The sequence below is a fragment of the Panthera onca genome, chromosome D1 (assembly GCF_046562875.1).
Source record: "Panthera onca isolate mPanOnc1 chromosome D1, mPanOnc1 haplotype 2, whole genome shotgun sequence".
NCBI lineage: Eukaryota > Metazoa > Chordata > Mammalia > Carnivora > Felidae > Panthera > Panthera onca.
This window is the reverse complement of record NC_138348.1, coordinates 71,731,726-71,748,694: the sequence shown is the minus strand read 5'-3', so window position 1 is coordinate 71,748,694 and position 16,969 is coordinate 71,731,726. Positions and strand designations below refer to the sequence as shown.

The 16,969-nt window shown below is 36.0% G+C and overlaps 1 protein-coding gene across 4 annotated transcripts in view; it reads left to right on the top strand.

Annotated features, from left to right (window-relative positions):
• Nucleotides 1–16,969, top strand: part of NOX4 (NADPH oxidase 4) — a 167,987-nt gene that overhangs the window by 131,387 nt on the left and 19,631 nt on the right. For all 4 annotated transcript variants that reach the window (XM_078433013.2, XM_078433012.2, XM_078433015.2 and 1 more), the window contains 2 exons: nucleotides 9,954–10,073; nucleotides 12,302–12,410. In XM_078433013.2, coding sequence (XP_078289139.1) covers nucleotides 9,954–10,073; nucleotides 12,302–12,410 — 229 coding nt within the window. The remainder of the gene's footprint in view (nucleotides 1–9,953; nucleotides 10,074–12,301; nucleotides 12,411–16,969) is intronic.

Here is a 16,969-nt window from a genome sequence, read left to right as displayed (position 1 = left end):
AAATTCTCAGATTGTCTAAGTTCTATTTTCATTTATTATTATATCAATTTGTTTTGAGGGAAGTAATAGGAACTATTGAGGAACAAGATTTCAAGAAGTGTTGGTTGTAATTTTATTTGTTAATATAGTTGGATCAATTTGCAGATGATGGATTTTTCCATTGAGAAAAAAGAGATCTGATATACTTGGTCTATCAGCTGATTAACATTACACATGAAAACAAGTAAATCAATTTTAAATATGTTAAGTGGATTCTACTTTCAAGGAAAAACTTACTGAGTTTTTGAAAAAATGTTTATATATGTTCGAATGGTCCAGGAAAGAGGACCTCTCCTCTTCTTAGAATTCTTTTCTTTCCAGAGTCCTTCACAATGGAACTTTTTATTAGTCATCAGCTGAAGTTTAAAAATATGTCAGGTTGATCTCACCTCTATTATGTTGTTACAAGACTTTGGAGAGTTGCTTTTAGTTTCTGTAATTTTGTCACATATATAACAATAATAGGAATATAGCATTCCTTTAAAGAGCAGGTACTAACATGGGAGAAAAATCACTGCTCATAAATTAAAGGCAATGGATTTTACACATTAATCACATTAAATATACGAAAAATGACTTCAGTAGTTTGTCTTTCTGCCTCTCTCAAAAACCCAGCTGTCGCCAAATTACCAGTAATTTCATTCTTCATCTTTCCTCCCAAAGAAGCAAAATGTTGTTTCTCCTTGTGTGAAAACACATTTCTAGCAAACAAACAAAACAAAATTTAAAAAAGACAGAGAAGATACAGGCTGGAAAGATGGCCAAGTATGAGGACTCTGAGCTCGCCTCGTCGCATGAATACAACTAGGTAACACTCATTGACATCGGTGTTGATAACACAGGAAACAATCTGAAGATTGGCAGAACAACCTCCACAACTAAAGATAGAGAAGGGGACATACTGCAGAAGGTAGGAAGGGCGAAGGTGTGATTTGGGAGTAAAATGGCCCTGATGATACTGACCGATGCCAGTGGTGAAACAGACAGAATAGTCTGCAGATGACCCCAGGAGATCACTCTGTGTTTCCTGGACAATAAACCAACTGTAACCAATAGTCTCCTTTCCCTGTTTCTTCCAAACTCAGCTTCCCACAGCATGGGTGGCTTTTTCCCTCCCAGCAGGAGGGGCCACAACTTCCCACCCACACCCAAGGATTCCAGATACAGGCCCCCTGACTGTCCACAGTGGGGAGAGAGCCAGGGATGTGGAGAAGGGTGAGAAACAGACTTGCACACTGGCTAGCTCCTGAACAGGGAGGACAAATCACCATAACATTTGGGTGTGAAAGCAAGAGGGGCTCAATCTCATGAGTTCTTACAACCAGTGGGACTTAAAGCCTGGAATTTTAAAAGCCAGTGTGCTCAGCTCTGGGAGGACCTGGACGGCTTTAGGAAGCTGATTCCCCACCCTTAAAGAGAAGGCACTATATGCTAACTAATTTGGATGTAACTTTAAATTAATGAATTAAAAATTTAAAAAAGAGAGATAAAGGACCACAATCAGCAGAGACACAACGTGGAAGCAGCAGTTTGAAAAACGGTGGGATGAGAAGAGGGAGAGTGATTTCTTCATCTCAGAGTGTGACCCAGAGATCAGGGATCACAGGGAGACTCCAGGAACAAAGGAGCTGGTCTGTGCGGTTTCATTCCCCTACCCCCCAGCATAAACAACAGCCACCTGTGGGAACCAATAAGGCTCTGCAACCTAACTTGGCTTGCACCACACTTCACCCCCTGTTCTTTAGCAGATCTTCCCTTCCCAGTAACATTTGCCTCAGTCCTGGTACTATGGGCCCCTGCCCCGGAAGACCTGCATAAGCCGCACCATATCTCCCAACCTGCATGTTTTTCAGGGCCACATCACACAGTGGTGGCAGGTGTCATTTTGCAGGCATACCACTGCATACCCATTAAAATGTGTCCCACCCAGCTAGGGAGCAAACACTGCCCAAAACAAGAAAAGGGAGCCTCTGCAGGCAACTGGAATGAAGGAAAAAGACCAAGACTCAACAGCAGAGCACACCATCACACCTAGTAGATATTCCCTTTGCCAGGCCCTGGGGATACTGCACTGCAGGGCACTAGAGGACCTCTTCTTCATAATATCATTACCATCAAGAACAAGAGGCATAACTGAGCTGACTTACCTAAAACACCAAAACAGACATGAAGAGTTAGACAAAATGAGGACACAAAGAAATATGTCCCAACTGAAAAACTACCAAGCCACAGCACAAATGGCATAACCTACCAAAACTAAAGCAGGAAGAAACAGAAAATTTGAGCAGACTGATGACCAGCAAAGAAATTGAATCAGTAATCAAAAAAACACAACAAACAAAAGTCCAGAACCAGATGGCTTCATAAGCAAATTCTACAAAATATTTAGAGAACAGTTAATACCTATTTTCAAACTATTCCAAAAATAGAAAAGGAGGGAAAACTTCAAACTAATTCTATGAGACCAGCATTACCCTGATACCAAAACCAGATAAAGACACTGCAAAAAAAGAACTACAGGCCAATATCTCTGATGAACATAGATACAAAAATCCTCAACAAAATACTAGCAAACCAAATCCAACAATACATTAAAAAAATCACTCGCCGCGATCAAGTGTGATTTATCCCTCGGATGCAAGGGTGGTTCAATATTTGCAAATCAATCAACGTAATACATCACATCAATAAGAGGAAGGATAAAAACCATATGATCATTTGAATAGATGCAGAAAAAGCATTTGACAAGTACAACATCCATTCATGATAGACACCCTCAACAACGTAGGTCTAGAGGAAGCATACCTTAACCTACCAAAGACCTTATGTGAAAAACCCACAGTGAGCGTCATACTATATGGGGGAAACAGAGCTTTTCCTCTAAAGTCAGGAATAAAATAAAAACGTTTACTCTCACCACTTTTATTCAGCATAGTACTGGAAGTCCTAGCCACAGCAATCAGACAACAAAAAGAAATAAAAGGCATTCAAATTGTTAAGGAAGAAGTAAACCTTTCACTATTTGCAGATGCCATGATAGTATAAATAGAAAAATCCTAAAGATCCCAACAAAAATATACTAGAACTGATAAATGAATTCAGTAAAGTCACAAGATACAAAATCAATGTAAAGAAGTCTGTTGTGTTCCCATACACTAATAATGAAGTGGCGCAAAGTGATACCATTTACAATTACACCAAAAACAATAAGATACTTAGGAATATACATAACCAAGAGATAAAAGACCTATACTCTGAAAAGTGTAAAACACAGACCTATACTCTGAAAAGTGTAAAACACTGATGAAAGAAATTCAAAATGACACAAAGAAATGGAAAGACATTCCATTCTCATGGATTGGAAGACCAAATATTGTTAAAATGTCTATACTACCCAAAGTAATCTACACATTCAATGCAATCCCTATCAAAATAACACCAGCATTCTTCACAGAGCCAGAACAAACAATCCTAAAATTTTTTATGGAACCACAAAAGACCCTGAATAGCCAGAGCAATGTTGAAAAAGCTAAATAAAATTGGAGGTATCACAATTCTAAACTTTAAGTTATATTACAGACTGTAGTAATCAAAACAGTATGGTGCTGGCATAAAACAAACACATAGATCAATGGAACAGAGTAGAAAATCTAGAAATAAACCCATGATTATATGCTCAATTAATCTTTGACTAAGTATAAAAGAATATACAATGGGAAAAGATGGTCTCTTCAACAAATGGTGTTGGGAAAACTGGACAGCAACATGCAGAGGCATGAAACTGGGCCACTTTCTTAACGCTATATACAAAAATAAACAGGAAATGGATTAAAGACCTAAATATGAGACCATAAAAATCCTAGAAGAGAGCATAGGCAGTAATTTCTCTGAAATTGGCTGTAGCAGCATTTTTTTAGATATGTCTCCTGAGGCAAAGGAAACTAAAGCAAAATAAAATATTGAGACTACACTGAAATAAAAAGCTTCTGCACAGTGAAGAAAACAATCAACCAAACTAAAAGGCAACCTATTGAATAGAGGATATTTGCAAATGACATATCCGATAAAGGGTTAGTATCCAAAATATTTAAAGAACTGATACAACTCAACATCTGAAAAGTCAAATAATCCAATTAAAATATGGGCAGAGGACCTGAATAGACATTTTTCCAAAGAAGATATACAGAAAACCAACAGACACATGAAAAGATGCTCAACATCACTCATCATCAGGGAAATGTAAATTAAGAGTATAATGAGATACCAACTCACACCTGTCAGAATGGCTAAAGTCAAAAACACAAGAAACAAGTGTTGATGGTGATGTAGAGATAAAGGAACACTAATGCAACAACAACTGTTGTTGAGAATGCAAACTGCTGCAGCCACTCTAGAAAACAGTAATGCGGTTCCTCAAGAAGTTAGAAATAGAACTACCCTACTACAGTAATCACACTACTGGTATTTATCCAAAGAATACAGGAACACTAATTCAAAGGGATACATGCATCCCTATGTTTATTGCAGCATTATTTACAATAGCCAAATTATGGAAGCAGCCCAAGTGTCTGTCGATAGATGAATGGAAAAGAAGTGGTATATACATACAATGAAATATTATTCAGCTGTAAAAAGGAATGAAATCTTGGGTCCTGGGTAGCTCAGTTGGTTGAGCATTTGACTTAGGCTCAGGTCATGAACTCACGGTCCATGAGTTTGAGCCCCACGTCGGGCTCTGTGCTGACAGCTCAGAGCCTGGAGCCTGCTTCAGATTCTGTGTCTCCCCCTCTTTCTGCCCCTCCCCTGCTCTCTCTCTCTCTCTTTCAAAAATAAATAAACATTAAAAAAAATTTTAATAAGAATGAAATCTTGCCATTTGCAACGACATGGATAGAGTTAGAGATTATAATGCTAAGAGAAGTAAGTCAGAGAAAGACAAATACCATGCAGAGACAAAACAAAGCAACAAAGGAAAAAAAGAGAGAGAGACAAACCAAAAACAGACTCTTATAGAGAACAAACTGATAGTTACCAGAGGGGATGTGGGTGGGAGGATGGGTGAAATAGGTGATGAGGATTAAGAGTACACATACCATAATGAGCACTGACTAATGTATAGAATCGTTGAGTCACTATATTGTGCACCTGAAACAAATTTAACACTGTGTATCATCTATACTGGAATTAAAAAAAAAAACCTTAATAAAAATAAGGAAAAAAATGAAAGGTACGAAAAAACCCCAGCTGATTATCTAAGGTCCTTCACACCACATTCCCATCAACATTTCTCATGTCACACTGGACCTCTCAGTTGGCCTGACAGGGCACTGCAGGTGCTTATTGATGCCATTAACAAAGAGCATTTCTGATATTGGTGGCCCTATACAACTCTTAAGCAGACTTTTTTCTGTGTCACCACATTTCAGTGGTCCTTTTTGAAGCAAGGAAATCAGATTTTGAGAGGACAAGTATGTGGCCCATGATCCCAACCCTAGTAAATGTCTAGAACCCTGAATTCTTGTCTTCTTTCTAAAACTTATTCTGGAACATCAGACGTGGGGAGGGTGTATGTGGGGGGTGGGGTGGGTGGGTTGTAAAGCAGACAAGTAGGAGAGAGGTGTTTTTCATGATTTTGCTCTTATCCTTAGCTGGTCACATAACATGTCTGTCCTTGTGTCTGTTTTTTCTTATAAGAAGCAGACACAAGTAAAGAAGTGGGCAGCACCATAGTTGAGGAGACATACTTGTCTATCTCTAGGACTTTGCACAAAAAAGATTCTTAAGTATATGCAAATGAAAGATGGGTTAGATAATCACACCAGAGAGAAGCCCTCTCCAAGGACAGGGATATTTGTCTCTTGTTCACTGCCATAATTTCCAGAGCCTAAAAAGTTCTTTTTATTGGATAGGAGCTAAAAATTTTGTTAATGAACAAAGGACGGGGATTGATCCAAACAGAGTATCAGTCCTGATAAAGAAAAATTCATAAATAAAGTTAGCAGGAGATTGAATGAAGAAACTGAGCTGAAACTTCCCAAGAAGAGTTTAGCTGGTGTGAACATATCATTCAGCCAAAATGCTTTGTTTATTTATACTTCCTGTTATTCCTGCTGGAAAGATTCTTTTTCCAGATGTTTTTGCATCTTGCCCTTTCACTTCATTCAGGTCTCTGTTCAATTGCCATATGCACAGAGATTCATTCTCTGACTATCCCTTTAAACTGCCTATGCAAAATTTCAAGCATATATAAAAGTAAACAGAACAGTATAATGCATTTTTATGTAACAGTCACATAACTTCAGTAATTATTACATTTTACCTGTTTTTAAAAGCACTTAGCACTCTATGACATTATATATATTTTTGTGTCTTTATTTATGGGCTAGCTCCTCTTCCACTAGAATCAAAGAACCAAGGGGCCAAGGATTTTTTCTTCCTTGTTCATTTCTGTTTCCCTGACACGTCAAACACTGTCACATTACAGGTGCATAAGAGCATTTGTTCAATGAATGAATGACTAAGAGAAGATTGTACTAGGTGTAATGGATTCTAAAGTAGAATCCTCCATTGCTGTAGACATTTGCAACGATCTGTTTTTGCAGTTGAAGTATTTATTTTTAAGCCCAATTTTCTTATTTAATGTTTATATTCTAGATTTGCTTACATGGTGAGAAGTGGTAGAATCAGTTCACATATGTTGTTTCTGAGCCACGGATAATGTTGAGATTTCTATCAATAATCTAATGTAGTAATCTTTAGTTTTCAAATATCTTCTAGTAGCTTTGTTTTAAGGTTGTTCTTTTTCTGTTTAGTGAAAATACCTTTATAAAATGAAAATACGCATTGCACTTGAGGAGCTAAATACATTTAGATAAATATAAAGAATCCTATCCTAAATTCTGCTTTTTAAATACATATTAAAACCATCTGCCAATTTTATCACTGATGTTTTTAAAGATATTATCTTTAAAATTTTTTTTGAAAAAAAATTATTCATTTTTAATGTTTATTCATTTTAACATTTATTCATTTTAACGTTTATTCAGAGAGAGACAGCGTGAGTGGGGGAGGGGCAGAGAGAGGGGGAGACACAGAATCTGAAGCAGGTTCCAGGCTCCAAGCTGTCAGGACAGAACCTGATGTGGGGCTTGAACTCACAAACTCTGAGATCATGACCCAACTAAAGTTGAATGCTTAACTGACTGAGCCACCCAGGTGCCCCAAGATCTTATCTTCAAAAAGATCAAAGCATTGTAGTAATTTTTTCATCCTCCAGTCCATTTAATGTGATTTTCATATGAAGATGCAAAAGCTCTGTTAAGGTCATTCTTTAAAATGTTTTAAAAAAAGTTTGTTTATTTTTTGAGAGAGACAGAGCATGAGTGGAGGAGGGACAGAGAGAGAGGGAGACAGAGAATCTGAAGCAGGCTTCAGGCTCTGAGCTGTCAGCACAGAGCCTGATGAGGGGCTCGAACTCACGGACCATGAGATCATGGCCTGGGCCAGAGTCAGATGCTCAATTGTCTGAGCCACCCATGCACCCCTCTAGTAAAGTCATTTTTGATGTCATGGTGTCAGTTTTATCTTTGAGTCCAAAATAGTATCACAGAGCTAGTTGGCACATAGTGCATGTTTATTGAGTGAATAATTTATAAAGTATGAATAAGATGGATGTAGTAAGAATCGGTATATTGTGGTATCTGATCTGTCAATATTTTCTGAATTTCTGCTGTGTTTAGAACACTACCTTAAGCATTCAAACTTTGGTTATTGTTCCTTGAGGTACAATAAGTAGCTTTTTTTATTAGATACAGTATTTTTTAAAGCAGTACTTTTGCAAAGTCCTTTGAGGATTTAAATATAAACCCTATACGTGGTGGTCATGATGGTCTAAGCTCTGCTATAGTAACTAGTCAACCTTGAAATATCCTGAAAATGTGATAAGACACAAAACAGACTTATTTCTTACTCATGAAGTGACTTTTGTGAATCAGTGGATCCAAAACAACTGCTTCAAGTGATAAGTCAGGGATTCAGTTGCCTTTTATCTTCCGGTTCAACTCATGGCTTTTAGTTCTTCTGATAGAGGGGACAACGCTTTTCTCTGCCTTATTCTGGAAGTAGCAAGTATTGCCTCTACTCACAGCCCAGTGGTCAGAATTAGATATATGGCTCAATATAACCACAAAAACTTCCGAGAAGTATAGTCTATAAGTACCCAGGAGGAAAGGAAACCAAATCCTGACATGGGTAGTGGTATACAACTTAGACTACATGCATAGAGCTCAGAGGTCCAAAGACTGTCCATTCATTAATTCATTCAGCATTTAACCAGTAAGTTCACAAATGCTTGATATTAAATGATCTATCATTGCAGTCGTTCCTTACAATAAAAGGTACGTGTATCATAACACTGACAACATAAATATACTTCGGGGGACAGTTGCTATGTTTTAGCAAAGTTTATATATATATATATATGTATATATATATATATTATATATAAATATATAAATATATGTATATATATATATGTATATATATATATATTATATATAAATATATAAATATATGTGTATATATATATAATAATATAATATATATTATTATATTATAATAATTAATTATATTATTATATATTATTAATTAATTAAATTTTAATTAATAATTAATTAAATATTAATTAATATTAATATTAATAATAATTAATTGAATGTTAATTATATTATTATATATTATAAATATATTAAATATTTATTTATAAATATAAATATATATAAAAATATATAAATATATGTAAATATATATAAATATATATATAAATATATATATAAATATATATATAAATATATATATAAATATATGTAAAATATATAAAAAAGAGCATTAAAATGGCAGTGCCTTTAACATATCTTTAACATTAAGATACCTAGAACAAGGTAGTTTTTTAGAGGCTATATTAATTTTACAGCCATCAAAGACAAGTATTAAGGCCATCAAGTCAACATTTTAGGTACTAAGAAGAAAGAAAAAAAGGAAAGGGAGGAATAAAGAGATGCAACTTTCAACTGAGACAGCTTCCTTCAGGAAGCCTTCCAATTTTTCCGGTTGTACTTCCATTTACGTTACACCAACAAGTTCATAGTCACACAGTCAAAATAAATGCAATAGATTTTAGGCAGTGTAGTGTTTCAGCTGGTCACTTTGCTTCCCTGAATAAATTAATGTTTTGTTATTAAGAAAGTATGGAGGAAAAATATTAAGTGAACAATTAGCAAGTTTTGTTGAAGTTAAGGATTTCACACACACACACACACACACACACACACACACACACACACTTGCTTGCATATACAATCCCAAGTAAGTGGAGATTCCTTTGAGATTATTCTCCAGCTGTTTCTATACTAATAAACCTCAATAGGGAGAGAGGAGGAACAGTTTCTTTATTTTTTTCTTCTATTACTTTTCTGTTCACATAGTAAATGTTTCTGTAAATATTGCTACTACTGACTTTGCTATTGAAGAGAACCCTTACTTGCTGAATTTAGACACAGTAAACCAATTGATATTTTAATTTAATCAAATATACTAATATGATCAGAGCTTTAACTTGTCCTTAGCTATCTGTCATGGTCCTATAAATGCTTCTCTATACTTTTAATTAACGTTAAAATATTTTTTATTTTATTTTCCCTCAAAAGGGAAGGCTTAGAAACAGATGTACTTGTTTTAGTATTGAGAGTTTATACATAACATTTCTTATTCCTTTAGGTTTGTCAGTATGAGAAGTCATGAAATAAGGCCTGAGCCATACAGAGCCTAGAAATTGGATTCAGCATGTTTGCTACATACTACAGAGAATTAATTTAACTTCTTTTCATTTTTCCCACCTTTGTCTGCCTTCTCCACAGGCTGTACATTGATGGTCCATTTGGAAGTCCATTTGAGGAATCCTTGAACTACGAGGTTAGCCTCTGTGTGGCCGGAGGCATTGGAGTAACTCCATTTGCATCAATACTCAACACCCTGCTGTATGTCATTTTGATCCATTTTATTAGTTCAAATAGGGAACTATCAATATTTTAAACATCTCCCATTTAGTATGAGATAATTCCTCACAGAATTTGTCTACAGTAGTCCTCCCTCTTGCACACAGGGAATACATTCCAAGATCCCCTGTGTATGCCTGAAACTGCAGATGGTGCTAAACCCTACATATACTCTGCTTTTTTCTGTAAGCTTAACTTATCAATTATGCACAATAAGAGATAATAACAAATATTAAAATAGGAAAATTATAATATACTGTGATGAAAGTTTTGTGAGTGTGGTATCTCTCAAAATATTTTATCGTAATGTAGTCACCCTTCTTGTGATGAGGTGAGATCATAAAATGCCTAGGTGATGAGATGAAGTGAAGCGAATGATGTAAGCATTGTGTGCTGTTGACCTTCCGACAATATGTCAGGTGGAGCAGTGATTATCTGCTTCCCTGCCGCGGATGACCTTGAGGGTAACTGAAACCACAGAAAGTGAAACCACAGATAAGGAGGCACTACGTTACTTGTTGTTCATGGAACTCCATGTACTGATTGATGAGGGGAGTAATTCAGTGTTTCTCAATATGTGGTCTGTGGCTTTCAGCATGCTCTCTTGTAAAATATCACAATTTGGCATTCATCTGTCCTTTTTTAAAATTATTTTTTAAAAAGTTTATTTCTTCATTTCTGTGAGAGAGTGAGCGAACAGAGGAGGGTCAGAGAGAGAGGAAGAGAGAGACAGAATCCCAGACAGGTTCCGCACTGTCAGCATGTAGAGCGCGATGTGGGGCTCCATCTCACGAACCGTGAGATCATGACCTGAGCCCAGACCAAGAGTCAGAAGCTCAGCTGATGGAGCAACCCAGGCTCCCTGTTCCTGTGTCCTTTGAAAATTATTCCACCAACCTTCATTTCTCTACTTCCTCATAAATAGTAAGTGGTACTCTTCATCCATTCTGTCAACAAATACTTTGGAGCACCTACATGCCAAACCATCTTATAGGGACTGGTAATAAAGTCATGAATGAAACATAGTCCCTGCCCTTAAAAAGCTTCCATTCAGATGGAGCAGGTGAAAAATAAACCAGTGAGAAATTCATAATAACATTATTTCAGAAAATATTAGAACTATGATAAAAAGAAGAGAGGATAATGGGATAAAAAAAATAAAGGGTTGGGGTCATTGTAGAATTTTGGTTAGGAAAAGTTTTTCTCAGGAGTTAACAAATGAGCGCATGATGCCTTGGCCTATTACTCAGCAAAGTTATAACAGACTGAAGAATAAAAATTTCAAATATGAGACTGCTTACCGAGTAAATACTTTTTCAGTTATTTTAGTTCTAAGATTATAAGCAAAAATTAATTGATTAATATTAATTTTCATGAAAAAATAAACATAATAGTAAAAAATTATTCTCAAATGTATTCCATTCACTTTTCAAGAAGGCACAATTTGCATTAAAACTCTTTTATGGAGTACTAAAACAAAGAATAATAAAGTTGAAATGATGTGTTTGAATGATATTCAATTTTAAATACTTGTTACAAATTTGGGACTTTTTGGAGGTTCTTAGAAAAATAACCATATTCCAAGCCAGGAATCATTTGCTTCTGAAAACATACTGCAAGTTATTTGGGCACTCCAAGTTAAGAAAAAGAGAAAATATTTTCTTAACCTCAAGTCGACTTCATAATTATAAATAGGAATCCAGACTTGGAATTATGAGTTACTGGAATGCATTACATAGTAGGTGGCTGTTACATCTCTTTCTTTAAGGATTATTGAGAAGGGGATAAACAACCAGCTTTCTGGAATGGTTTTGGCTCATTTTGCCTGGAGGCCAGGGCACGCCTGATGACCAGTGGAGCCCTGCTGAGTGATAGAATTCACAGAAAATAGAGAACTTTTTTCTGAGATGCAGGGTTCATATTATTCTGGTCCAGGAGTTTATTGCCTTCACACTGGAAATGGGTGATCTGCATATAATATTCACAAATAATAAACACTTTAATTCATGGAGTGTATCGTTTCTCTGAGTGGGTATATTGCATTTTAAATTCGTTTAAGAGCTGTAGTAAGTCCTATGACAAATGATAAAATGTAAATGACTGGTTTTTCTGTGGGTTGCTTGCTTACTAATGAAAAGCAAATTTTCAGATACAGGGACTCTTAATTTTTTTTTCATCCTAATCCCTGCTGCGTTCTTTTAATTTTACAGGGATGATTGGGAACCGTACAAGCTTAGAAGACTATATTTTATTTGGGTGTGCAGAGACATCCAGTCCTTCCGTTGGTTTGCAGACTTACTCTGTGTGTTACATAACAAGGTAAAATTCGGTTGGTTATTTTTTTCATTAAAAATAGTATTTTTTTCAAATGACAAAAATAATAAATACTTATTATAGAATAAACCAGGAAATATGCAGATAAGTTGAAAGAACGAGAAAAAATTCTTAAGAGAACAGGAAGAGCATGTTAATAATTTAGTACACACATTTTCAGATGTTGCTATCTGAGAATATGTGTATATATCTATGGTATTTTTTAACATAGAAATGCTCATATTTGTGTTTTAATGTAGAATATTTTAACCTGGAAATGTAGGCTTATGGTCGGTGAGGTATGCATATGGGGTGATGAGGGAAAGCACGTAGAGGGCCACATCAGCAGGTGGTTGCTACTACACTTTCCATCCTTCGTTCTGTTAGCTCTAATCTCTTATTTCCACCTTTAATATTCCAAAGGGACCATCACCAAACTTTTGGCACACTAGGCAGAATGTCGAAAATCCCAAATTCTAAGTTTTATTTCTCAAATAAAAAGCAGGCCTCCTTCATCTATCCTACATGTAGCTTTTTATTTATCTATTGATATATATATCTTAATTTTTGCAAATTATACAAGTAATACAAATATGCATTTTTGCTATAAATTTTTTCTTTTTAGTTGTAGAATAGTTGACATACGGTGTTTTTATTAGTTTCAGATGTATAGCATAGTGATTTGACAATTACACATTACAAACTGCTTACCACAATACATGTAGTCATAATCTTTCACCATAAAAAGTTATTATAAATTATTGGCTAGCTCCCCTATGCTATAATTTTCATCTTTATAACTGGAAGTCTGTACCTCTCAGTCCTTTTCATCTGTTTCATCTATACCACAACCCCCCTTTCCTTTGGCTACCCCCCAGTTTGTTCTCTGTATTTATGAGCCTATTTCTGTATGTTTGTTTTGTGTTTTAAAAATTTTTAATATTTATAGTTTTGAGAGAGAGAGTGTGAGTGGGGGAGGAGAAGAGAGAGAGAGGGAGACACAGAAACCAAAGCAGGCTCCAGGCTCTGAGCTGTCAGCACAGAACCTGATGCAGGACCTGAATTCATGAGTCGTGAGATCATGACCTGAGCCAAAGTTGGACACTTAACTGACTGAGCTACCTGGGTGCCTTATTTGTTTTGTTTTTTAGATTCTACATAGAAGTGAAATCATATGGTATTTGTCTTTCTCTGATTTCATTCACTTAGCATAATACCCTCTAGGTCAATCCATATTGTTGCAAATGACAAGATTTATTTCTCATTATATATATATCATATATATATATATATATATATATGATATATATATATGTTTCTCAATTATCTCTCTATTTATATACATATGTATATATGATCATTCCATTCATGTATCGGAAAACATTTAAGTTGCTTCAAAAATTTGGCTATTGCAAATAATGCTGCAATAAACATAGGGGTGCATATGTCTTTTGAGATTAGTGTTTGAACTTTCTTTGGGTAAATTACCCAGTAGTGGAATTACTGGGTCATATGGTATTTCCATTTTTAATATTCTAAGGTACTTCTCTTATTGTTTTCCACAGTGGTTGCATTGCCACCAGCAGTACATGAGGGTTATTTTTCCTCCATGTCCTCATGAACACTTAGTATTTCTTTTTTAATACTAGCCATTTTGACAGATGTGTGGTGATATCTCATTGTGATTTTGATTTGCATTTTCACAATTATTAGTGATGTTGAGCATTTTTTTTCATGTGTCTCTTGGTAATCCATATGCCTTCTTTGGAAAAGTGTCAAATCATTCAGATAAACCAAATCCTTCCTTAATATTTTCCTCACCCAATCTGTGTAACCAGAGGTAACTCAAGAGTGTTGTATAAATTCTACCGTACTATTTGTATTGTTCTATGAATTGCTTATTTTAAGCTTATCACTATGTCTTGAACATTTTTAATAATAGCACATAATAGAGTTACCTCATTCTTTTTACTGCTATAGAGTATTTTGCAATATAGATGTACTTAGTACTTTATTTAACCATCCCTTAATGATGGATCTTTTTTATAACAAAGAACACTGCAGTGAGTATCATACATGTCTTTGTATGCAGATTTTCATTTATTCAGTCTGTCATTCTGTCACTCATCAAATAATCACTCATTGCCTGCCATGAATCACAGACTGTTCTGGGACCTGGAGCTACATTGGAGAGCAAAACAAAAACAAGTTTTTGAGCTCATCCTAAGTGGGGAAGATAGACAACAAACTACTAAATACATAGGATGCCTGATTCTGATTAGGACAAAGAAGAAAAAGAAAGTGGGATAAAGCAACAGAGTAAACCATAAAGGACACACTAATTATATATTGTGTAATTGGGAATTCAACTCCCAGAAAGGTATTTTAGCAGAGCCCTTAGTGAAATGAATGAGCAGACTAGGCAGAAATCTTGTGGAAAAGGGGATCTAACTCCACAGGCTAGGGCTCTGATGCAGTGGTATGCTTGGTAGTTTGGGAAGAAGATGAAAGAAATCTGTGTGGGCAAAGCAAAGTAAGAAAGGGGGAAAATAGTAAGAGAATCAATCAGAGAGAGACCTGGTGTGTATGCTGTTTTGTAATTTTTTTTTTTTTTTTAACGTTTATTTATTTTTGAGACAGAGAGACAGAGCATGAACAGGGGAGGGGCAGAGAGAGAGGGAGATACAGAATCTGAAACAGGCTCCAGGCTCTGAGCTGTCAGCACAGAGCCCGACGCGGGGCTCGAACTCACAGACCGTGAGATCATGACCTGAGCCGAAGTCGGATGCTTAACCGACCGAGCCACCCAGGCGCCCCTGTTTTGGAGGAAAAGTGGATGACATAAAGTCTTTGGATTTTATGCAAAAAATAAATGGTTTCTGGAGATAGAAGAACTGAAAGCAAGGATTTGAACAGATATTTGTACACCGGTGTTCATAACAGCATTATTCACAATAGCCACATAACCCAAACGCCTGCTGATGGATAAAGAAAATGTGGCATATACATAGAAGGGAATAATATTTCTTAAAAAAGAATGAAGTTCTGAGAAATGCAGTGTGGATGAACCTCGAAAATGTTATACTAAATGAATTAAATCAGACGTAAAAGGACAAATATAGTACAACTCTGTTTATATGAGGTACATAGATGTCTAGTTCGTAGACACAGAAAGTAGAACAGTGGTTGCCAGGGACTCAGGAAACATGAACAGAGGGTTATTGTTTGATGGGCATGGAGTTTCAGTTTAGAAAGATGACACGGTTCTGGAGGTGGAGGGTGGTGATGGCTGCACAGCAGTGTGGACGTATTTAATGTCACGAACTGTACACTTAAGGACAGTTATGTATATTTTACCACAATTGGAAAAAAAAAGTACAGATTCCTGGGACCTACCAGGGACCTGCTGAATCAGGAGGGGACAAACGGGAGGGATGAGAAGCCATTGAAAGGATTTGAGCAAGACTGATATAAATGTAGATCTTGGAAGTGTGTGTGAAAACATCAAGCTCTGGGATATTGCAGTTTCTGGAGGCACAGAAGATGAATTACAGCCAACAAAGGAGTCTGGTCAGACTGGCCAGTGAGTTAGCAGGAAAACCATGAGAGAGTTCTGTCTTTGAGGCTAAAGAGGAAAAACTTTTAAGAGCAAAATCACCACTCTTCGATTTGTGAGTATTTTTTCCTGGGTTGATCCCCAAGACTGACTTCCTGAGTTGGAGGTTATGAGGAGGTTGTGAATGAATTTAAATTTTTAATATATACTGACAAAACACTCTCCAAAGAGAAATTTTCATTTCTACCAAAGAGTATGAGAGACATTTATTTTAAAACATTATATTACCAATCTTGTTAATCTCTACCAATCTCTTAAACAGTGAGATCTCATTCTATTTTCTCCTGAATGCTAATAAGATTGAACCTCTCTTCATATGATTATTAACCAGTTGTATTACTTATGGGATTTCCTAATTCTACCTTTGTTTTTCTAATTTTTTAATCTTTCTTGAACTGATATCTAAAACCTGTACTTTTTTTTTAAATAAGAGGCCATAAGTGGATCCAAGATGAGAAAAGGCACATTTGAATAATAGATGTTGTATAAGGCAAGTAGTAGGGAAGGAAAGGATTAAAGGAAAGACAAGAATGTTAAGTGGCTGGACCTTCAAAGGAGTTGAATCTTAAGATTTATGTTTTCATTTCAAGTTTTTTTTTTTTTTTTTTTTTTTTTTTTTTTTAATTTTTTTTTTCCAACGTTTTTTATTTATTTTTGGGACAGAGAGAGACAGAGCATGAACGGGGGAGGGGCAGAGAGAGAGAGGGAGACACAGAATCGGAAACAGGCTCCAGGCTCCGAGCCATCAGCCCAGCGCCTGACGCGGGGCTCAGAGCCTGACGCGGGGCTCGAACTCACGGACCGTGAGATCGTGACCTGGCTGAAGTCGGACGCTTAACCGACTGCGCCACCCAGGCGCCCCTCATTTCAAGTTTTTTGATGGATGTGCTTTATCCTTAAGATTCTGTGGAGTAAATAATATACAAGCTTTAAACTAGCGTAAACAATA